The 22,491-nt window shown below is 43.0% G+C and overlaps 1 protein-coding gene across 4 annotated transcripts; it reads left to right on the top strand.

The window, feature by feature from the left end:
- The first annotated feature begins 5,509 nt into the window (after window positions 1–5,509).
- On the top strand, window positions 5,510–21,152 carry LOC104304461 (cholesterol 24-hydroxylase). 4 transcript variants are annotated; one of them, XM_009905206.2, is made up of 15 exons: window positions 5,510–5,742; window positions 9,028–9,105; window positions 9,377–9,458; window positions 9,963–10,036; window positions 10,698–10,784; window positions 11,463–11,601; window positions 12,194–12,304; window positions 13,105–13,261; window positions 13,607–13,669; window positions 16,104–16,176; window positions 16,675–16,759; window positions 18,618–18,728; window positions 18,976–19,064; window positions 19,918–19,984; window positions 20,833–21,152. In XM_009905206.2, the coding sequence occupies exons 1-15, from the start codon at window positions 5,615–5,617 to the stop codon at window positions 20,992–20,994; spliced, it is 1,506 nt and encodes a 501-aa protein (XP_009903508.2). In that variant the 5' UTR covers window positions 5,510–5,614; the 3' UTR covers window positions 20,995–21,152. The 4 variants fall into 4 exon arrangements, with proteins under 4 accessions (XP_009903508.2, XP_054017837.1, XP_054017835.1 ...); XM_054161860.1 differs by lacking the exon at window positions 5,510–5,742 and having other exon boundaries at window positions 9,063–9,105; window positions 9,377–9,519; XM_054161862.1 differs by lacking the exons at window positions 5,510–5,742; window positions 9,377–9,458.
- Window positions 21,153–22,491: the final 1,339 nt, after the last annotated feature.

Below are 22,491 nucleotides of genomic sequence, written 5' to 3'. Positions count from 1 at the left end.
AAATCTTCAGAACGGCAGTCCTGTTGGCTGGAGACGTCTAACAGCTCAAACACAACCCTTGCGTACCAGCAGCTGCTCCTGGGTCAGTGGTGAAGATGCTCTGGTCTTCCCCAGCAGGTTTTGTGACTTGACATTCTGTGCTCAGGAAGATGATTCTCCCAGCATGGGACAGAAGGTCAGGTTTCTGTTATTAACTTGATGCCACTTTTGCATTTCCTGTTCCTTCATAATTAGTTTAAAATAATGGGTCATTTTCTGTTTCCGAAAACATAACTGCCTTCACTAGCTTTGGCTTGGCTGGATTTAATTATTATTTACACTGATGCAAATAGCAGAACTGGCATACTGCTTTACATCTGATATCCATATAGATATGGATACATATTCTGAGGAAAGTTACATACTTTTGAACACAACATTGAACATTTTTCTATTAATTTTATCAATAACTGGATGTAAAATGGGGACATGTATTGAATTGTGCTGCTAACACAATTTAAGTCCATATTTTGTAGCAATAGTTACAATATTTCTATTTGTTTTATAGAAGAAAAATTGTCAACTGTTTACATCAAACTATGCATTTTATTTCTTACTTGGAGCTGGTGTGTGAATGAATGCAACCATAAGCACTTAGCAGCAAATATCTCCCCATACTTTGCAAATGACAAGTAACAGAGAAGCAATCAATCACTGAAGGAGGTTACAGAAAATGTCTCTGCTATATTGGGTAAAGAATGTATGGTCTTTAAGTAAGTTCATCTGCATCACTACTTTTCACATGGGCTGTCAGGGAGATCAGATACTATTACTTGGATATCAGAGTTTGGAGGTGTACTTCTATGAATATTTGGAAATATGATTGCATTGCTCTGCCAGTGTTGCACTGAGCCAGAAAGTGGTCTGCTGGCATCATCGTCTTGGTATCCTGGGTTCAAAGACAGGCAAGTATGAATTTGTCTGAACTCTAAGGCTATGGTAGATTCAGTGATAAGCTGAGCTGCAGTCATGCAGCAAGAAAACTTGAGAGGATAAATCTTTCTATCCTGAATTTTCCAAACCTTGGAGCAGAGGAGTTTTTTGTACTATTCAAAGCAAGTCACTATTTGCCACAATATAGAAATATGTGAAAAGATCAGAGGAAGATGAAGGCACACTGCACACAAAGACAATGAATGTGTCGGGGACAGAGCTTTGCGTGAGGTTGCCCAAATGTGCCAGGAACTGCCTGAGTCAGGCAGAAGGATGAAAATCCTTCAACGTTCACTCCTTAGCTTCCACCTGGTCAGTGTTTCTGCTTAGGAAAGGAGGAGGTGCCCAGTAAAACCAGTCCCGAAGTTTGCATTTCTGCTAGAGATGGAAGAAGTGCACCGCTCATGCAAGCCCCCCACTAGTTCCATATGGACCTTTAGGCAGGAGGTGAGGTTTTAGACTCTAATTTCTCCAGAAGAGGCACTAATTTAATCACCATCTACACTTAACTAGCAGCACAGAGCAGATGGAAACATAAAACAATAACATTAAAAGCTCTTTATTTAGAAATGCAGTCTGCCCAGACAGACAGCCCTCTGGCTAACTGTGTGTTGCAGAAAGCATTTCCCAGCACAAGACATGTCTGTGCTATGCCTTCTCTTTGCTGTCCTCACTTACAGCCTATTGCAATGCTGGACATCTCAAGAGCAAGCAGTCAATGTTTTCAAACCCAAATAGCTATGAAAAAAACAAGCAAAAGAAAGCAGGAGTTTGGACTAACCCTATGTCACATCAAATTTTCAAATCGCCTTGTAACTTCACACTGTTTATTGGTTTCTTGTTCTCTGCTCTTCGGTTCCAAAGTCTGTCCTCCTGTTTGTGTTTATGGGAATGTGCAAGCTGGCAAGATGCCCTTGAAATGGCAGTTCATTCTCCAGCAGAAAGGTGACAGATGAGGAAGTTCAGTGTTCCCAAGCCTGCACTCCTTCCTTCTGAGCACAGGCCGTCCTCCCAGGGAGATAATAATCAGAACAGTGTGGTCCCTTGGTATCATGTCCTTCACTGAAGGGTACAGAAACACTTCAGAATACAAACAAAAGTTGTTATTAAAGCTTGTTAGAATATAAACAAAAGGCTTTATTAAATCTTCTCTTTAAAGTCTGAAATACAAGGTAAGTTCTGCAATCTACCTAGGCTAAATACTTTGGGAAGGGGCATTGTTAGCTGGTAATTGCATCTGCATGAGAAAATTCATGCTGAGGGCTTGTGTGTTCTAGACAGGGATCAGAACTATATTACACAGCCTGTCTATCTCATCAAAATGTATGAAATGCCAAATATTTTATCTTCCTGTGAGCTACTCACAAACAAGATACAAGCAGGCGTTTTCCACAGGAATAACTCAAGAGTGATTTCAAGTGGAAGAACACTTTACAGATTGTTAGTTATGACCTATTCTTGAGGTACGCTGAAAAATTAAATTAAGAAAATCAGTGTTTCATCAGGAAGTTTTTGGAGCGGCTTTAAAGATATGGTTTCATTAGCTAACTTTAGGTTTTAAGCACTTTCTCTGGTTGATGCTATTCTCATGATATATTCCTTTTGGTGGGTATATGTATCATGAGATGATGATATATATTGTCTGACCAAATGGGAAGGAAAGTTAGCTTTTTAAAATTTTTTCTTCCTTTTTCCCCCCCCTGAAAATAAGAGGTTCTAAAACTCCAGTCTTAACAGGCAGAAATAAACAAATACAAATAATCTAGTTTCATTTAAGATAAACAGAAACAGTAGCTAGATAATAGTTTGGTTTTGAGAATATAATGACAACATAATTTCCATATTGGAAAAAATCCCCACAAACAACAACAAAACCAAACCAACAAAACAAGAAGTGTGTGAATGCATATGTTCTTGAATCAGAAGGGAAAAACATTCCAGGGCTGTTGAAATTATTTAAAACTAAAGAAGGAATTATCAGTTCTAGAAATATCCATCTTAAGATTAAATGTAACAGCATTCCAAACAATATTTTAAAATAGACCACCAGCTTTTTTTCCATACTGAAATGGTTTCTAACATATGCCATTTGACAGTTATCACAACTTAGTGTTTCTCTGAGGTTGTGATGTGGCATTACCACAAAACCCTTCTGCTCTGTAATGTGAAGCCAGAAAAGTGATGCTGGCTACCAAGTGTGCCCAGTGAAGCAGCCTTGCTCACCCGTGGACTAGGAGTCCATAAATGAAGTGATCAGGTGTATTTATTCTCATAGGGTACATCAGGTGTCCTTCCTCTGCTCTACTGAGCATGATGTCTACCCAAAAGGAAAAGCCCAGGAGTTCTAACAGGCTTCCATAGATTTCACAGCCTAATGACAAGTCACTGATCCTTCTGCCTCCACAGAGACTCACTGGGCTGACAGCATCCAACTTCTGCTGTGTCCACGCCAAGAAACACAAACATGGGCAAGTTTTGGCCATGCCTGCCAGGAGAGGTGCCAGTTTCTGGGGACTTCAAAAGAAAATCCCTGTCACCCTCTAAGGTCTGCAATACCAAATATTTCTTTTGCCTAGCCCACATTATAAAGCCAGTGCAGCTTCTTTCATCTGCCTGGTTCTCAAGCATTTTGTGACCTGTGTTTCCATGGCATACTTAGCTGAAGCTGGCCAGTAGTGTTAGCCATGAAGTTGCTAGTGAGAGATATATGGATGCATTCCACAAAGGAAAGCCACATAAATAAGACACAGAATCATGGCTGCTACAGCTGCTCCTTAAATTCCCCTTTACCATTGACTTCATGCTGCTTCTCTGTCATTAACAGACCATTCAAAATTATTTACAATTTGAAACAAATATGTAATAGAGATAAAAATCTCTCACCTTGTACCAACATATGCTGTTGTTGCTTTAATAGCATTTCTGCTAGTCTCAAATGTGAACAGAAATGGCACAAGAAAAGCAAAAAAAACTTGCAGATTTTGGCCTTTTAGCAGTCATTGCTTCCATTTGGAAACCAAAGTAATCTGACTGTTGGAGGTGCCTGGCAGATAACTGCTGCATCAGATGGACAAAAACAGGGGGTTCCATGAGTTACATCCTTTCCTGCATGCTGCAGAGAGGCACAGCCATATGGGATCTCCTGTGGGAGGGGAGCAGGGGAAAGGCAACCCATTGGAAATGGCAGGGATAAAAAGTCCTCATATGCTGTGGAGAAATGTCAGAGAACCACAGGAAGCAAAAAAGACATGATAAAAATCCAGGTAATTTAGTATCCTGTGTCTAAATGGTTAAGTAATACTTGTGTGGAGTAAGAGTGTGTGAATGGACATGTGAAAGCCTGACAGGCAGGTGGTGTGTTGCTTATCTTCAAAGGGCAACAGGGTGTCCTGCTTCTCCTTCTCCTGCTGCAGTCATATCTGTGAGGAAGGTGGAAAGGAGCATCTGCCACCCTGTATGTGTGGTGGGCAACCTTTGAAGGGATGGAGTGGGCACAAGATCCAGCAGGCAGTGGCTGCAGCATGGCAAAGGGACCTCCATCACTTTCTTTGGCTCCCTGTGAGCAGATTTAGCCTCCACAACAGCTTGTTGCAATTTCTTCCTCCATCTAACAATTTATTGTGAAAAATACCTTCCTCTTCTAGACCTGCTGCCGGATCACTTCAGTGGGTGCCTCATTGTTCTTGAATTATACAAGGAATGATTATTTTGGCCCTATTTGTATCCAAACCACTTATACTTTTCCAGACCCCTGTCATAACTTGCCTTAGTCCTACTTTCTCCAGTTTTGAGGCCTGATCTCTTCTGCCTCTATTTTTACATCTCTCCTGAGCTGGGAAGAAGAGCACATGTAGCATTTGTACACAGTGGGTGTGCTCCAGTTACAGAATCCTCTATATACTAATACAGTCAGCCATCTCATTTTGCTCATTTCTAATCACTGTCTATGCTTTGCTTGCTTCTTTGGTCTGTACAAAGTATTAAGTTGATGTTTCTTGAACAGGTGCCACCACTTAATTATATAACTGGGTTGGATGTATGCACATAGTTTATCTTTTCCCATGCGTTGCTTTTCATTTACCAGAAATTCAGTTCTACCATTTTATGACTTGGTCCCTTGTGTGTTGTGATCCTTATAGAATTCATGGCAGTCAGCCTCAGATCACCTGTTTTGAGTAAAACTGTATCACCTTTCATTTCCAGGTCTGGGTGATGAATGAGAACGTTGTATAACACTGTCTGCAAAGCAGGCTGCTCTGAAAAATCTTCATTTATTGATTCCTACAGGCATCAACAGTATATTCCGCCTGCGTCGTGTATTTTAAGCAGTTGAAGGTCAACACAGAGCCTCTGCCTTCCAAAACCTAGTTTGCCTGAGAACCGTCGTGACGAACCTTATTTAAAACACCCCTGCAAACAAGCACATGAAGGTGCAATCCCCTTCCGCACCTCCACAAGCACCGCCTCCAACCAGGAAGACGTACAGACACGCTCCTGCCAGTGCCCCCTGGTAGCCGTGCTCGTACTGACAGCGAAGTCACATCCCACACGCCCGGTTCGCTGCCGCTGGGCTCTTTAAGCGGGGCCGGCCCCGCCTGCGCTTTCTCCACAGCCGGGGCCTCTCCTGGCCTGCCTAGCTGCAATGGAGGCGCTGGGGGGTGTGGGCGGCCTCTTGCTGGGCTTCTCCTTCCTGGCCTGCGGCCTCTACTGCTGCTATGTGAAATACATCCACGTCAAGTATGACCACATCCCCGGCGCCCCGCGGGAGAGGTAAGGGGCAGGCCAGGCAGGGCTGGGGTAATGAGACAGGGAGCTGGAGCGGCTTTTTCAGGCGCCTGCGGATGGAGTCCCACCGCGGTCAGTGGTCGCGACGCGCGTTCCCGTGGCCGGACAGCGGTGGGCCTTGCATGCCGGCCGCTCTCGTTGCCAGGCAGGAGACACGAGAAAATGTCAAAACAGAAAAGAAACACTCCAGCCTATACCTCTGCGGGATCCGGGCCAGGACGTTGCTGATACGGATAAGGGCACCAGCGAGGAGGTCAGGCAGCCTGGCTAGCTTGGGCTGCCGGGGTGGGACGTGCTGTCCAACATCTCTCCAGCTGGTCGCGCCAGGTGGCCACAGCAGCATGAAACAAGTGGTTTAGAGTTGCCCACCTAAGCTGTGTGGTTGCTTACGATGCCAAAGAGTACGATAGGCAGCGTTAGCTGTGCAGGAGGGGCTCTGCACTGGACCAGCACAGCCTGCCGTCCTGAACGGTTCCAAGAGACACATTGGTGCTAACTCTACCAGCCACCTTCCCTGCTCTCCCTCATGAGCTGGGTGCTTGGTTTCTGCTAAAAAAAATAATTTAAAAAAAAAAAAAAGTAAAAACATACATATAAAAACACATGTCATAAATGATAAAGGGCAGTGAGAAAGCTGCCAGCAAGGGAGTGGCAGCACTGTCACAAGGAGTGTATGGGCTTCCCATTCCACCTCGCCTTTGGCTGCACATATCCTCCATAACTTGCCATGGGAAGAGAAAGCACACCAGCACTTTCTTACACAAACTCTCTCTTACAGGAACACTGAGCTTGGCTGCTGAACACCCAAGTTTCAGCCTGCTTGTGTAATCAAGGTCAAATACTAAGATTAACGAGAGCATGGGTCTTGTCATACCTGTACTTGCTTTTACTTGGGTTCTTTTTGAAGTGTTGGGTAACTCTCTAGAGTAACAGCAACTTGGGGAACCCTGTGGTTGGTTTTCTGTCTCTTCAAGGTTTGAGGCTTGATGTTGGCGATCAGCCTAGGGTCTTTCCCAGGAAAGTTTCTGGTACTGGTATATCTAGGCAGAAGCTTGTACATCACACAAACCCACAGCACCTTACACAAATTGCCAGGGACAGTCCAAAGCTCCTCTTTCAGTACCTGTTGCACAAACACTTCCTCACCTAAATGCCCAAGATAAGGAAAATCAAATACTTAACAGCTCTGAAAAGTTACATGTAAAACCCCAAAGTCAAAGCCTAGTGCTGTGTGTGGTGGTGACCTTCACAGCACAAGACAGAAACTTACAGGCTGGGGTGAATCCAGCAGAGGGTACCTAGGAGGCTGAGAGCTGTGCTTGCTTTGGATGAAGAAGTGTCTGCTGAGAGGTGGAGGGGATCTGGTGGCTGCTTTCATCTGCCTGGTGGGTGGTTATGAGAAGATGGAGCCAGACTCTCCTTGGAGTTGCAAAGTGAAGGACAAAGGGCAATGTGTCTCAAGTCCTGGTTAGGTGTAAAGTAAAAAATGTTCACTGTGAGAATACCCAGGTCACTGGCATAGGTGACTGGGTGAAGCCCTGAGCCATGTACCATAGCTCTGATGTTGACTGACTTGGGAGCAGGGGAGTAGACTGGTGGCCTCCAGAGATTCTTGCCAACCCAAGTTACTTTGAAATGGGATTAATCCAAATATAAGTACTTCTCAGCTGAGACTGTAGCTGGTAAACTGGAGAAGAACCAACAGTAGAAGAAAAGGCTGTGTCCAGCTTGCTGCTCACTGGGACTAGCCCCCATGTTGCCATCAGATTTGCTCTCTAGTCAATCCACAGTCTGTATCCTTTCAAGGTGTTATTCTGCCCCAGATGCATGACTTTTCATTTGCCCTTGATAAAAGTTTAAGGAAACCTTATTTTAGGATCCAAGTACAACAGGTTGTTACCAAAACCTCAGGCTTTGTCTGATGACAAGATTGCGTTAATGCCCTTGATTTAATGGGCTGATTTGTTTTATCAGAACTACCACAGCACAGCTCTAAAAGAGGCTCATGAAGGACAGGCTGGAAAAGTGAGTCCCAGTGGGTTTATGTCATTTTTAGCCAATGAATGAATCACATGTGAAGAAAAAAGGTTGTTCCTTCAAAGGTTTGCTACGTATTAAAGATCTATGAGCAAAAAGTAGGGAAAATGTCCCTCTTTGCAAATACATGTTTTCAGATAACCTCACGTAGTTCTGTATGCCAAACTAAGCCCTTACTTGGTTTTTTCATGGCGTGTAGCAAGTAGCTGGGACTTCTCATTAGCAGATGAATGTTTTAGGCCTGTTGTAACATCTGGCTTGAGTGCTGATGGCATGGGGGATGGAGAATGTCTCTGAGGATTTGTGTGTCACACAGGAGGAGCCATGAGTGGGACCTTGTCTCATGCAGTGCAGATAGAATGGTTTTTAGAACTTTTGCTAACAAATTGCTCATCTGTTGTATTTGGGGCTTTCACACCTTTTGGGAGTCCAGTTACAATGGACAAGTCAAGTGAAGGCTTAAAACTTTCTGTAGATGTTGGATAACTTTGTGAAGTGCTTGTTATTTCAAGTGTTTCCTCATTCCAACAGAAATAAAATAAGAGCCTGTTGTGTTGTTTTTTTCCCCCTATAGTTTATTTATACTGAAAAGGATGATAGTGTGGCTGGCTGTCTCTCAAATGGAAAACAGATCTCAAGTGCAGCTTGCTTGATTCAGAGAGGAGCTTGGCCAGATCTCCCTTCTGATGTATACAGAGCTGGTGGGAACTTGCCACTCACAGCCAAAGGAAGGAATTGATCTCTAACTTTTTAATACAACTATTTTGTTTGAAGGGTTAACAGTTGAGATTCAGTTATAGAGTCACAGAATTATCTGGGTTGCAAGGGTCATCCAAAGGTCATCTAGTCCAACACCCTCTGAATTAAGGAGGGGCATCCTCAACCGGATCAGGTTGCCCAGAAGTCAGCTAGGCAAAGAGCAAAGCAGTTCTATGTGAGCTCCCACAGAGGTCCAAACATCTTGTGTAATGCAGCACTCCAAAAAGATGTTGTCTTAAGTCTCTGCACAGGTCTTCCTGGCTCTAGGAGTGCACCAGACTGACTGTGGTTCCTGGTTTACCCACATGAGAGCTGGACATTGGCATAGCTAGGTGTTGTTTTTCTCTTTCCTTCCAAGGAGGGAAAAAAACATGACCAAGACTCATATTGCATCACTGAGCGACAATGATTGCACTTTGTACAAAACGTTTGTGTTGACATCCTCATGACACTCTTAACCTTCATTTTCTGTAGCTTTTTATTTGGACATCTGCCAATCTTGTGGAGGATGCTAAAGAAACAGGAGTTTATGCATGATCTCTTTCTGCAGTGGTAAGTTGAGACACATCAGTAATACCAGATGGGGTAGTCTTGTGGCACAAATTGGGAAATCAAGACACAGGCCCTGAATTAACATTCCTTTGCATCATTCAGAGGAGCTAGAGACAGCACTGATCTTTCTCTTAATGTTTTTATTCACTGGACACTCCGATAGTTCCAGTACATCCTGCTTTGGTCTTTTGGGATTATTAGTTCTGAACTTTTACATGTTGGTGGTTTGTATGATAATTCACTCTCTTATTTTTTTTCCCCCTTCTCCTAGGGCAGAGAAATTTGGACCTATTGTACGGCTTAATGCCTTTCACAGAGTCTCAGTAATGATTCTGAGTCCTGAAGGAGTGAAGGTATTGCAAAATAAAGCAGGATCGACAGTGGGGATCAGCCCATCCTTCCAGAAAGAGAGAGGTAGTGCCTGATATTCAGGGCAGTGTGGTACAGCTAGCCTGTGCCTGAAGAGCAGCTCACCTGATTTATTTTCTTTCCTGATCAGTTGACTTACTTTGTTACCTTTATTTAAAGAGCAGGTAGAAAAAGCATCCACCACTTCTGAAAAGCAGACTCTCTGCAATAGCTTAATACCTCAAATGAGCAAGGCACAAGGGACTGAATTTCTTCTTCTGAATCTTTGCAATAACTGCAGAGTGAGATTTCAGGTCATTGGGCAAAAAGTGTTAGAGGCACGCAAAACTAGCCAGCAGATGGGAACTGGGGATTTGGGGCACAACAAGTAATTCATCTAGTCTTCAGACTATTTCTACAGGAGGAAAAGAGCAAATGTGTGAGTGGCTTTTTATGTTTTCTGGGAAACAGATTGACTCAGTATTCACTGACCTGAAATTTGATTTTAGGAGTTCTTGATGTCACCACAGTACCCAAAGGATCGGCTGGTGTATGGTCGTATCTTCAACATATTTGGTGAGAGGTAGGTGAAACCCATCTGAAGCCACTGTGATTGGAAAATAAGTAAAAGGTGAATCACGACACTTACTTTGACTCAGGTGATTTTCCTTAGTGTGAGAATTAATGGTTAATCCTGGAGATATGTGGGCAGCAAATATGTATTAAATCGTGTCAAGTCAAATGTATTCCCAGTTGGGTTGTGGGGTTTTTTTTTGGGACCTTGACGATCTCTTTTTTCTCCCATATGTGGATGCTTAGTTAGTCTCAGATTAGTTTACTCAAGACCATCATAAAACTTCTCACTTAGGTTTTAGAGCACTGAATTATTCCTCAATACATGAGTGTTTAAAGCTCCTAAATTTAATAGCAAAAAGAGGGATTTTTCTCTGTTAGCCTGAAGCTTTAAAAATATAATATTTCAGTTATTATATTAATTAATTGCATAACAGCTGTAATGAACCAGCATCTTACTGGACTCAACATTCCACACCTATCAGGCAAAACATATTTGCAGTTCAGTCATTGTCCATAGTGATGCAGCAACTGGGTAATCGAAGCAGCACAGTCCTTCCTACATGTGGCCAAAAAAGAGTAGATTTGGAGGAGTTATCTTCTGACTAAACAGGATTCAGCTGGCTCCCTTGCTGAATTTTTTTTCCTTTCTTTGTTTTCCTAAATGTGAGGTTTCTAGGGAATGGTTTGGCAACTGTTTGCAACTATGAGCACTGGCACAAGCAGCGGAAGATCATGGATCCAGCTTTCAGCCGAACGTAAGGCAAATCTCTCTGAAATGAGATAGCTGTTATTTCTACTGTATTTTCATTATTCTCTCCCTCATTGAGCCATTATTTGATACTTAGAAAAAGCCCATTTAGTGCCAATATCACTTCTATTACTTTGAGTCCAATGCACCATTTCCATGTCAAGTATAATATGACCAGACTTCCTGTGGGGCCGTAACACCCATCAGTGATGGCAGAAAGGTCCCAAGACTGTATCTAGGAGCATGGTGATGGGTGCCTTATGCTGTCAGAAAACAGACCTCAGGGATTTGATGTGGGCAACCCTTATCATTCGCTTGAGTGATTCTCTGTGGGAGATACAGTGTGATTGATAAGCAGGAGGTTGGTCTGCTTTGCTTGTGTATGCCTTGATGTGTTGCAGTTAGGATCTGAAGATAAAGTTAGCTTGCTTAGGCATGCACAGGCCCAAGCCTTTCATCTCAGCAGCCGTTGTTTACATGGTAGAATAGAGCAGGGCTGCTGTAAGAAAAATTTAGCTCATCTTAGCTGATCACTTTTTAAAGTATTAAGACAAATTTATTGTAAATGTAAAAAATAAATAAATAATATGTATACAGTTTTCTCTGTAAAATAATGATGGTCATTCTGCCTGAGCAAAGATGTCTTCTCCTGAGCTGCTGTCATGCATTTCTATTGATTGTTCAGCTATCTGATTGGTCTGATGGGAACTATTAATGAAAAAGCAGAGGAGCTGATGGAGAAGCTAGAGGAAAAGGCAGATGGAAAAACAGAGTTTAGCATGCTGACGATGATGAACCGGGTGACTATGGATATCATTGCAAAGGTACCACCTGTCTGCTTTCTTGTTTCCTCTGCAAATGGCAGGAAGGAGTGGAAGTAGCAGGTACCAGCAGCATCGGGAGGTAGACCTAGGGAACAAGACCATTACCCCAGCAGTGTCAGAAGAGATGAAGGACTTACTGTCGCATTTCCATTTGGGCTGAGCCATAAAAAGGAGCAGTTAAGGAGGGGTGTGCACAGCTCAAGTGTGGCCTGCAGGATGGCAACCCATTGCAAAAGCCCTTACAGCCTCATACTTCCAACCTCTCTGTGCCAAAAGGTGTAGTGCTCTTTCATGTGTGAATGTTGTATTGCTACCATTATATGTCAGCATGAAGTCTACCTTATGGTTGCTTTGCCTTTCTCTATGCAAAACAGTTTGGGATGAGTGGAGAGTAATAGTAAGTTATTAATCCCCAACAAATAAGGAGGAAGCATAATGTAGCTATTACCCTTCCTTCACAGCCTCCTGCAAGGCAGGATCTAGTTTGAGGTATTTTTAGGGGATGTCAGTGGTGCAAGGCTGTCCTTCTCTTTCACCCCAGGTCCAGGGATTCAGGAGGATGCAGCAAGTTGCTTTTTTTTTCTCTCCAAAGGTAGCCTTTGGCTTGGAATTGCATGCACTGAGCGACGACCAGACACCCTTCCCACGTGCCGTGACTCTGGCTTTGGAGGGAATGACCAAGGCACGCATCCCCTTCATACGGGTCTGTATGCTCCTCACTTTGGTCCTCTTAACTCTCATCCAGCTGGAGCAGCTTCTCCTGCGCAAGTTAGTGGGCTGGAGCTCTGCAAGGCCCATATGTGATGGGGAAACAGTCATCAGTACCTCTTTCCCTCCATTGTGCATCAAGATAAAGTTCATTAGTGATTTAGAACAGTTGCAAAATTAACATTTAATGCTTGCTTTCTGTCTTTTCTTCACCTCTTTCTCTCTGCAGGTTTAACGCTTCCACACCTATCACTGCAGAAATTGAGATTTTTTTTGTTTGCCATTTGTCCAAGAAGGTTTGGCAGCCTTCACTTGAGCTGAAAGAAATGTGAACATTCTTACCATAAAGAAAAAACAAAAACACTGAAAAACAAACCTTGCCCAAATTCATATACTAGGAAATGATGGGTGTAGTATGAAATACTTAACTTTAAAATCATTCCACAGTTTCTCATGGAAGTCAGACTTCAAGAGCTCCTGTTTCCATTTTTGTGCCCAGAGGTGTGTTTCTGTATTGCAAGCTTCAGATTATTTTTGTGGAGAGGTGAGGAATTTTGCTCACAGTGACCAAAGTATCACCTCTGACAAAGCAGAATTTTGTTAAGCACAGATTGAAATATTTCTCATTTCAGCCCAAATCCTTGACCTTAGGGGCATTCACTTTATTTTGGGGAGAGCAGATGTTTTTGTGACAAATGCCATTTAGCAGAAAACAAGGTGCTCAATTGAAAAATAACACTGCAGTGCTTTTTACCAGCAAAAAGAATAAAATGACTGAAGAAATTCTGTGTTCAGTACATGCCAGGGAAACAGAAGCTGGTAAAGGAGGTCAAGGAGAGTGTGAGGCTGCTGCGATGTGTCGGGAAGGAGTGTATTGACCAGAGGAGAGAGGCCATCCAGAACGGGAAGGAAGCCACAGTGGATATTCTTACACAGATACTGAAAGGAGATGGTAGGGTTGCATTGCTATTTGAGTGACTTTCCCTATTGCATGTTTTGCCATGAGATTCAGGAAAGGGTTGTTTTGGACATATGAACTTTTATCCTACTTTAATGTTGTGGTTTGGGTTTTGTTTTTTTTATTGAAGATAGTTGTGATGGTTTAACCCACACACATCAACAAAATTCTCTGTTTCCTTGTGTTGGATCAAATAATGGTCACAAGTCACCGCTGAATTGTTGGCTCAGTATCCCTTCCTGGTGCCATCTCAATAAAAATAGCAAAACAAGGCAGAGTATTTTGGCTGTTCCAGCTGGGAATGGTGGTGTTTTCTAATCTCATTTTCTCTTTTGACAGCTCTGGAGGAAACTAGAGATGATGAAAACATTGTGGATAATTTCGTCACTTTCTTTGTTGCAGGTTGGTAGCAATTTAATGCTCAGATATGTGGGACCATCTATAGGGTTACGATTAAAGTCCTTGCTCACTCTGTGCTGCTACTTGTGCTGGGTCCTGCTGACATGCCTTCCTCACCATCCGTGTTTGGGGATGATTCTTGCATCTTTTTCCGGTGTGTGGTGACAGGTGCTAGCGGAACTATGTGGGCGGGAGCATCAGGGATTAAGTGGGGAACTGCCAGTGGGGAGGCAAACCCTTGTGTCTGGGGCTGAGGCTGAGAGCTGACGGCCCTTTACGCTGGGCAGCACTCACTACAACCCGACCTCTCCCTCTGTGTCCCTGTTGAGACAGTGCTTACAGTGTTCACAGCCCTCCACCCCTCGGCGATCAGAGGTTACAAAAGATCGCGTTGCAACCATTGTTCCTTTGCAGAGTTCTTAACGGGTTAGCACCTCCATCTCCCCACATGGCCAGAGTGAACGCCACTATAAGGATCACATTTAAAAATATAGAACGTGCCGTTATATAGTGCAATTTTCCCTCAAAGACATTTTAATCTATACAGTTAGTTTCATAGCCTGCTTCAGAAAAATTCTCTATGTCAGAGAAGTTACCACTGCCAGTGAAATTCATAGAATTTAAGAGGTACATGCCGAACTGCATTGGTAAAGTTTTTATCCAGTCAAGCAGCATCTCTATCATTAACCAAACCACATGATATTATAGATATGGGTCCAAAAGATCCAGCCAAAAACCCATGCAAAAGCTTGGAACATCAGAGTCTTCAAAAAAGAACATTTCTACTTCCAACCCTTTCTTCCCAAACAAAGTATTACTTTTCAAATAAAATATTTTTCAAACTCCACGTTGGAGTGCCAAAATATTGTAGTGGTTTAAGAGCTCAGATGGTAGCAAAACCCCAATAATTCCTCCCCCCTGCCCCTGATAAGGAAAAAGGAGAGAAGAAAAAAGGGGTGGGGGAAAAGAGAAGAAGATAAATCTACCAAAAAATAATCTGGAGTCCATTTGGAAGTAGGAGAAGTAAGTTTTTTAACAAAAAATATATATAGCAGTAACAGGGAGGATTTACAAGGGTAAGGAATAAGGATGAATAGGAGAATATACAAAACCAAATTTGGATGGCTTTGTATCTCCCTCGATGTATGTGGATTTCAGTCCTTTAAAGAAGCATGGATGTGGCAGGGAGATCAGGCCTGACCACGTGGCAGAACCAGGAGGCTGGCAGCAGCTGTTGGTCCTTTCAAATAGGCAAGGCAGGAGCAAAAGGCTGCAGCATCTTCCTTTTTATAGGCTTTCTGGACAGGAAAGGGGGGTGGAATAGACCACCTTTGACCCGGGGGACCAAGTGCCTGTCTGTTCACCTGGATTAGGTTTCTTTTGTCCCCTGGGGAAGCAGGGCTCTCGCAGCCCTCCGGCAGGATGGGTGTAACCCAGCACACTACTGTAACCAGGAGTCATTTGGTTGAAGATAGCAGTATTACACTGGTGTCGACCAGCTGGGCAAGATCTGAAGAGATCTTAGTGTTCTCCTAGATTAATTCTATGGTATTCTTGTTCAGGCATATCAACAGCCAGTGGTTTCCAACCTGCAGTGCAGAGGGCGGCACTGCCCACTGGGGTGAATCGATATTGCTCCTGTGATTTTTGGCCTTTCCTCCTAGAACCTGCTAAACCCCACATAAATCATCTTTAATATAGTCCTTGGGTCTTCATGTCATTTCACCCACATGATTAAATGTCAGTATTGCCTTAAGAGTGTTTGTCAGCACATGGTAGGAGAGGAACATTGTTAAACCTATTAGAAATAGCAGGAGCTGAGATAAGTGAGATAAGTAACATGGAAAGATTGATCTTGTAAGTCAGAAGGATTTAGATTGCTAAGGTGAGGTCAAAACTGTTTGTTTTTTTTCATGAAAGATGTTACTGCAACAAATACATCTTTGCAGAAGTCTGTTTTCTGTCATGCTAAAAAAAGTAATACATATACATATCAATGAAAAAAAACCAAACCCTATCCACATAAAGTAGATATTTCAAAGAAAGATGGTTAGAAGTTCTGTTTTCCCCCCAAACCAGTAAATCCTTGCTTCTCAGCAGAACTCTGTGTTTCATAATATGACAAATCAAATGTTGACCCTCCCTGGCCTTTCTGTTGGGGAGCTCATAGCCAGTAGGTGCTGTATGCAGATTTCAATTGAGCAAGACAGGTTATATCTTTGCCAGCTATGTCTTGTTCTTGTCAGTCTTGACAGTTTCTTATGTAGAAATTACATCCTTTTTAGTATTTCCTTTAATTTCTAGCATAGTTGAAACTGAATATTCAGGGCCTGGTGTTTAAAGTTTCCTGTTCACCGTCACACTAGTAGACCATCTTTGTATCATGTTATTACTTCATACTAACCTTTAAACCATTATTTTTTTTTGGTGATGTTAGGTCATGAAACCACTGCTAATCAGTTGTCATTTACCATAATGGCACTAGCTCAGCATCCTGAAATACTAGAAAGGTATGTGCACTGCAATTTGTAAACTCAGCTTGCTGTTAATTTCAAGGTGAACTTAATAATGAGGATTAATAAAAAGCTAGGATAAATTTCCAGTAAATTCTATTCTCCTTTCCAAAGAGTTCTGTAGTCCAAATATATTCAGATTTTTAAAAAAAACTCAAGATGAGTAGAATAGAATAGAATAAATCAGGTTGGAAGGAAGAGACCTTCGAGATCATCAAGATGAGTTACTTTAATTCCATCTAAGTGCTTTTTTTTCAAAGCCTTTATACAAAGCTGGTCCTGAGTCCTGCCTGATTCAGCTGCACTGTATGTGCATTGCTCCGTCCTGATAAAAAGGCACAAGTTTAGGCAGGCTGCCTGGGAATCGGCAGGCATTTTGCCTGAGGGTGGGAGTCAAAGTCCAACTCAGTGTCTGAAAAATAAAAAACCTTAATTTGTCAACTTGTCTAGCAAGAAATGGGTGTCTGCAACTAACATTTTTAAATTTCACTGCAGGCTTCAAGCTGAAGTAGATGACGTTCTTGGTGCCAAAAGAGAAATTGACTATGAGGATCTTGGCAAGCTCACATACTTATCACAGGTACTGTTGGAGTGTTTGGAGTGTTGGCTGTTTGGTAGCACTCCTGCTATCTTATGGGGTTGCCAAGAGGGACCCCACATTTCTAATGTAGTAAAAGCAACACAGTTACTTAATCGTGGCAGTGTTTGTCCCCAGAGAGTCAGTCAGCAGGTGTTGTGACCTGTTTGCAGCAGCCCAGCCTTACTGGGAGAGATATTCCGTGAATTTCTTTCCAAAATCCCACATGATTCTTTCACTGCTTGCTTTAATTATTACCAAACTGGGAGCGGGAGCAAAGTTGCTTAACTCCCACCTGTTCGAGCTAAAACCATAGCTGTATTTTAAGAAGGGTTTGCAACTTCAAGCCAAACCCATGTGTGAATCCTACACACTTCCCAAACTCACAGCTCTATTTTTGTTTCACTAAAGCATTTCCAGCTATGATCTCACCATGCACCATAAACTCATCAGAGTTTGAGGACATCCAAAAATAATGGCAAGGTTTTGTAATTTCTGGTTTTTTATTATTCAGTCTTGAAATGCTCTTGAGTCACTTTGGGAGAGGGGGGAAAGGAGAGTTTGGTCTTAAAAGAGATCTTGTGTATAGAGGTGCCACTTGGTAATGAACTGAAAGCCAGGGCTTGGCTGCTTGCCAGCATTTGTGGTTCATATACTTTTTTACAAGATAGGGGACACCAACAGCCCTCAGGAGAGTCTGTATCACAGTCCTGGCTTAAATGTCTTCTTAACTTTCCCTCTGTTTTTAGTAGTCTGTTGTGATTGCTTTTCTCTTAAACCACCCTGCCATGGCTGATGATGATGTTTTACACATTTGATGTATCCCATCCCACAAAGTACTGTGCTTTGATAGTGAATAGATTTGAAAGGTGTATTTCCTATAAGGAAAATGCATCTCTGTGTAATTACAAAGATAGCAGGTTTCATTAGGCTTCTACAGACACTATCACAATTATAGCTCTCCAATTAGGTTGAGGTATCTAAGCCTTTCAATTTTAAGACAGGTCACATGAAAGCCTGTCAAAGCAGACCATTTATTTAACAGAACAAGCTTGTACAACCAAAATCAACAGTAACCCTTGGTCAGAACTAGTCGATAACTGACGTATAAGAGACCACAGGACTCCTTTCCTGTCACTCGGGCAATTCTGAATCCTTTTGTCTTTACTTCTTTTTCATTAATCCACTTGTGCATACACACCATTAATTGCATTTGCAGTGCAATGCTAATGTGCACTGTTCATTAGGTTTCACTTTGATGAAATAAGCCATTCTCACAGCTCACTGCCACTGAAAGAAATGGTCTTATTTCACTTTTTCTCATTATTCCCTATTCATTTTCCTTTGCCAGGTTGTTTTTTGTCATTTTCGTGCTCTGACCTGGCTCAGTTCCCCAAGCAGCAGAAGCAAGACAAAGGCAGGAGTGGGAGCACAGTGGTGAGAGTGGGAAGGAGGTGGGAGCAACCACTCATCCTCATGACAGCCGTCACTGAGGAGAGCTCACTGGGAACATGATACTTCACTCTTAGATATTCCTCTGGAATTTGCTTCCCAGTACTCTTTTCACTTACTTGTTGACCTGACTTGAAGTGTTAGATCTGTTCAGTGCCTGCAGTCTCTTGTAGTTAATGCTTCTTACTCTCTCTATCTTAGCAGTTGTAAAAGAGAGGCAAACCTGCAGGAGCTGACTTAGCCATATATTTTGCCCACAGGAGTCCAAGGCAAATACACCAGCATCAGTTCCACGAGTCAAAAGCTCCCCTTTTGACCAAAGCAAAAGGCCATAGGGAGGTAATTAATTTTATTTCTGCTTCCTACATTCTATTAATTAACTAATCTTTTGTGCTTTTAATGGATGCAGGTTTTGAAAGAATCACTGCGGCTGTACCCACCTGTCCCAGGGACCGTTCGCTGGCTGGAGAAGGATCACGTTGTCAACGGCGTCAAAATTCCCGCCAAGACGACGCTCGTTGTGAGTCCCATCCACCAGCAGTGGGTCTTAGCTGTTGACATTGATCCAAGTGTGTCAGAGGGACAGAATCCTCTGTGGTCATATTTCTACTGACTTGTCTGCAATTGCAGTCAAAACTGGGGTATGAGTTGGGACTCTGGAGGAGTTTTGTCTGGGGAGCGAAAGGTGGTTATGGTTTTGTACCGGTGACAGTGAAGAGGCATTTTCAGTGTGTCACTCCTAACACAGATAAACTGTTTCTTGACAGTTCAGCACTTACATAATGGGAAGAATGGAAAAGTTTTTCAAGGATCCCCTCACTTTCAATCCAGACCGATTTAGCAAAGACGCACCTAAGTAAGTTTCTTCTTACTCTCAAGTTATTAAATATGTAACAAGGAGCCATTATAGGAAGAGATTTCAAGGGGAAAAAAAGTAGATTAAAAACTGGTTTTCCACTTTGATATGTGTAATGCTAAATCTTTATTCAAATGCAGACAGAGAGCAGTCACGTGCAGCTTTTGTTCAGAAGTTTTTGTGTCCACCTGATACCTTGCAAAAAAAAGACCAATATAGTAACATTACTTAATGTTTATATTGAGGCAAAAGCTTTGGGCCAAAACCAGGTTGAATATTTTCCTTAGTGCAATACAAACATTTAATGCATGGCAGCCCTGGCCCATGGATGGTTGAAGTGTCTCCACATAAGAGATGGGACAAGAATCTGAGGGACAGAAGATGCTGTTGAGCCACATGGGTAAGCAGCAGGCAGCCTAAGTCTAATCAGTAGATGGAAGTAACAGTAGAAAGGACCCGACATCAACTATCAACTATATCAACTGCTCAACCCGACATCTAACTATTTTGTGAGTCAGGGATTTACTTCCCAGGGTTAGTCTGATCTCCTGAACTAAATGCTCCTTGTTTACATGGTGCAGAGTTGTGCAAGGGAGCAATAATTGGGTGGATCATTACATCCTCATGATGAGCTTAAGAGAATCAAGAGTATGCTTGACATTCAGCTTTGAAGTGAGGCGTACATGCATCTTTGAGTAGAGCCATATAAAAATGTTACTTTGGAGATTGTCTTAAAAAGTCATGTAGGTAAGGTGGCACTTACACCTTTTTTGTGCTGCTGTGAAGAAATATTTCCTTGTTTCTTTACAATCAAGCTGTCAGAGTGACAGTTTTTAATGTTTTTCTTTTGCAGGCCATATTACTGCTATTTTCCATTCTCCCTGGGCCCCCGATCCTGCATCGGGCAGATATTTGCACAGGTAAGCAGAGGCCTGGAACAATGCTTCCTTCGTGAGCACGAGGCCAGCTCAATGTGTACTGGCTATGGCTGGTGGGGGGAACCAGAGGCCACACTGATGGTGCACTGACCCGCTGCTCCTCTAGACAGAAGATTCCTGCCATGCCCACAATAGGATATGTGTTTCAAATGCTATCATATGAACAGACTGCAAACTGGCCCCATGTCACCCATGCACACATGCAGCCAAGGTGTCTGGAGGGGAGGGAACAGCACATTTGCTCTTTCTCTGAACTGTCCTGGGTCACCCTGCTTGAATCCAAACCCCTAGATGGCAATCACAGTCAACATCCCTTTGCCAGACAAGGTCAAACACACAGCATGGCTGCAGCTGGCAGAGTCAAGGCAAGGAAAACACCAGCTGGCAGAGCACAAGCCAGAACTCACACTGAGAAGGTGAGGAGGGGACTGTGTGGATGGAAGGAACAATTTAATGAAGTATATGAGCATGACAAAAAGCATTTCAGAAGGACAGTAGGAGGCCAGCTCTTTGGGTCTGTGCTATGAATCATGTAAGCACCAGTGCTCAACATCTTCAGGTTAGAGTGCTGAGTTTTACTCTCTGATTTCCAAAGCATTAAAGCATAAACACAAGACCTATTTAAGTGCATGTCAGTTGTCTTCAAACCCAGCAAGCCCCAGGTAACTCTGTTCTGGCTGCCCAAACTCAACTAGCTGCACTGAAAGGAACATTGAACTTCTAAATCCCTATAGTGACAAAGCAGCATGATGTAATGCACTGACTTTAAGTAGCTGCAGTCCAAGCTGTATTTACTGTCACTAACAATGATTTTATTTTCTTCTTAACAGATGGAGGCAAAAGTGGTGATGGCAAAACTATTGCAGAGGTTTGAATTCCAGCTGGTACCAGGGCAGAGTTTTAAGCTCTTGGATGCTGGAACCATTAGGCCACTAGATGGAGTAATGTGTAAATTAAAGCCAAGGAGCCCTGCAAGAGGCTGCCAGGTGTGACTACTCGGGAAAGGAACATGACATGGTGATGGCATTTCTTCTGTTGTTTAAGAGCTTCACACTAATCACAGGTTAGATTTTGAAGGACCCTTCAGAGGATTACCAGACTTAAATTTTTCCTAACCTTTTTAACTGAAGAAAGCCTTAAGAGAGTCATTGTAGATCTTTCTGGGTTCCTTTTAACCTGGTTCATTTTCCCCATCTGGCTCATCATAATGCTACGTGAGCGCTTAGACCAGATGATCTGGTAGGTACAGCAGGGTAGGAAGTAAGTGTCTGGAACCAAACACTGCTTAAAGTGATATTGCTGTTGAAGATTCATGTGCAGCTTGAGCCAGGTGCAGGAGAAGGTCCTTCACCCACTTTTTTTGTAGCTGTGCCAAAATTTCTCACTGCAAGCAGCCTGGCTCTACTAATGAAAAAAAATGATCATATGAAAATGCCACCTTCTAGAAATAAGTGGGTACCTAGTATCCAGAGTTTGGGCCCTAAAATAGAGGAATTTCAAGACATTTCATGCTGCTTTTTCAATTAAAGTGACAAGTACTTGGTTTGCACACTGTCAAGTTCCCGTAATGGTGTCCGCACCAGAAGAGAAATGTCCCAGAGCTTTCCCTGGTTCTGCTGCTGTTGTGCACCATCTGAGTGCAACAGTGGGATACCAGACCAATAAGGTGGATGTGGCTTTTGGTAATATAAGCAATATTATATGGTATATTAATATAACTTATACCCAGAGGTATCAATACTAGTATTGCTGCGGAAGATTTAGTCCAGCAGTTGGTAGACCAGCTCTGCAATCTCTTGTGCTGGAGATTTGATCGTATCTTCCTAGACATTAATAAAATGTGATTGGGAAGATGGAGGACTCCGGTTGGTTGTGTGCTCCTAGGATTTGATGTGGTTGGTAGCAGGCTGGTTGATGCCAGTCAGGTTAGGTGTGCTGGTGGCATAACAAAATGCTGATGTCTGAGTATGATAAAGGGAGGGAAGTATCTCAGCAGTGTGGGGAGTGGTGAGGGAAGCTGTGAACAGCATATGGCTTGTCAGTCATGCTGGTAAACTGTGCTGCAGAGATGCAAGACACAACGATGCTGGCTCTCCACTTTGCTCTACAAATGAATGAGTTGAGATTAGTCACATAAGCAGGTGTTCCCCTCAGCTACCTCTGCAGAGGGGATGGGGACCTCCAAGGAGGGCTCAAGAGGAGCGGCGGCACGTTAAAACTGTGCAGTGAGTTTTGTCATACCTCACTTGCCTGAGACTGGTACTTCCTTCCCTCGGAGGATGCGCTTCCTGCCCTGTCTTCAAGCCCAAATGCCATCCAAGTCTTCAGGGACTGATGACAGGCTTTTGCCCTGTTCCTAAATGCACCCAAGAGCTCAGACTCGCCTGTCAATGCTGATAGCCTGCCAGCAGATGGCAAGCTCTCCTTGTCGATGCATCCAGTAGGAGAAGCCTTCCTCAGCTTTGACAGCCCCCTTCTCTCGGGAGACA

This window comes from Dryobates pubescens, chromosome 5, assembly GCF_014839835.1.
Source record: "Dryobates pubescens isolate bDryPub1 chromosome 5, bDryPub1.pri, whole genome shotgun sequence".
NCBI lineage: Eukaryota > Metazoa > Chordata > Aves > Piciformes > Picidae > Dryobates > Dryobates pubescens.
This window is presented reverse-complemented; position numbering and strand designations above follow the sequence as displayed.

Coding starts and splice junctions, on each gene's coding strand:
- LOC104304461 (XM_009905206.2), top strand. CDS start 5,615: ATGGAGGCGCTGGGGGGTGTGGGCGGCCTCTTGCTGGGCTTCTCCTTC. Junction 13,670..16,103: donor CGTCACTTTCTTTGTTGCAG/GTTGGTAGCAAT, acceptor TGGTGATGTTAG/GTCATGAAACCACTGCTAAT. Junction 16,177..16,674: donor CATCCTGAAATACTAGAAAG/GTATGTGCACTG, acceptor ATTTCACTGCAG/GCTTCAAGCTGAAGTAGATG.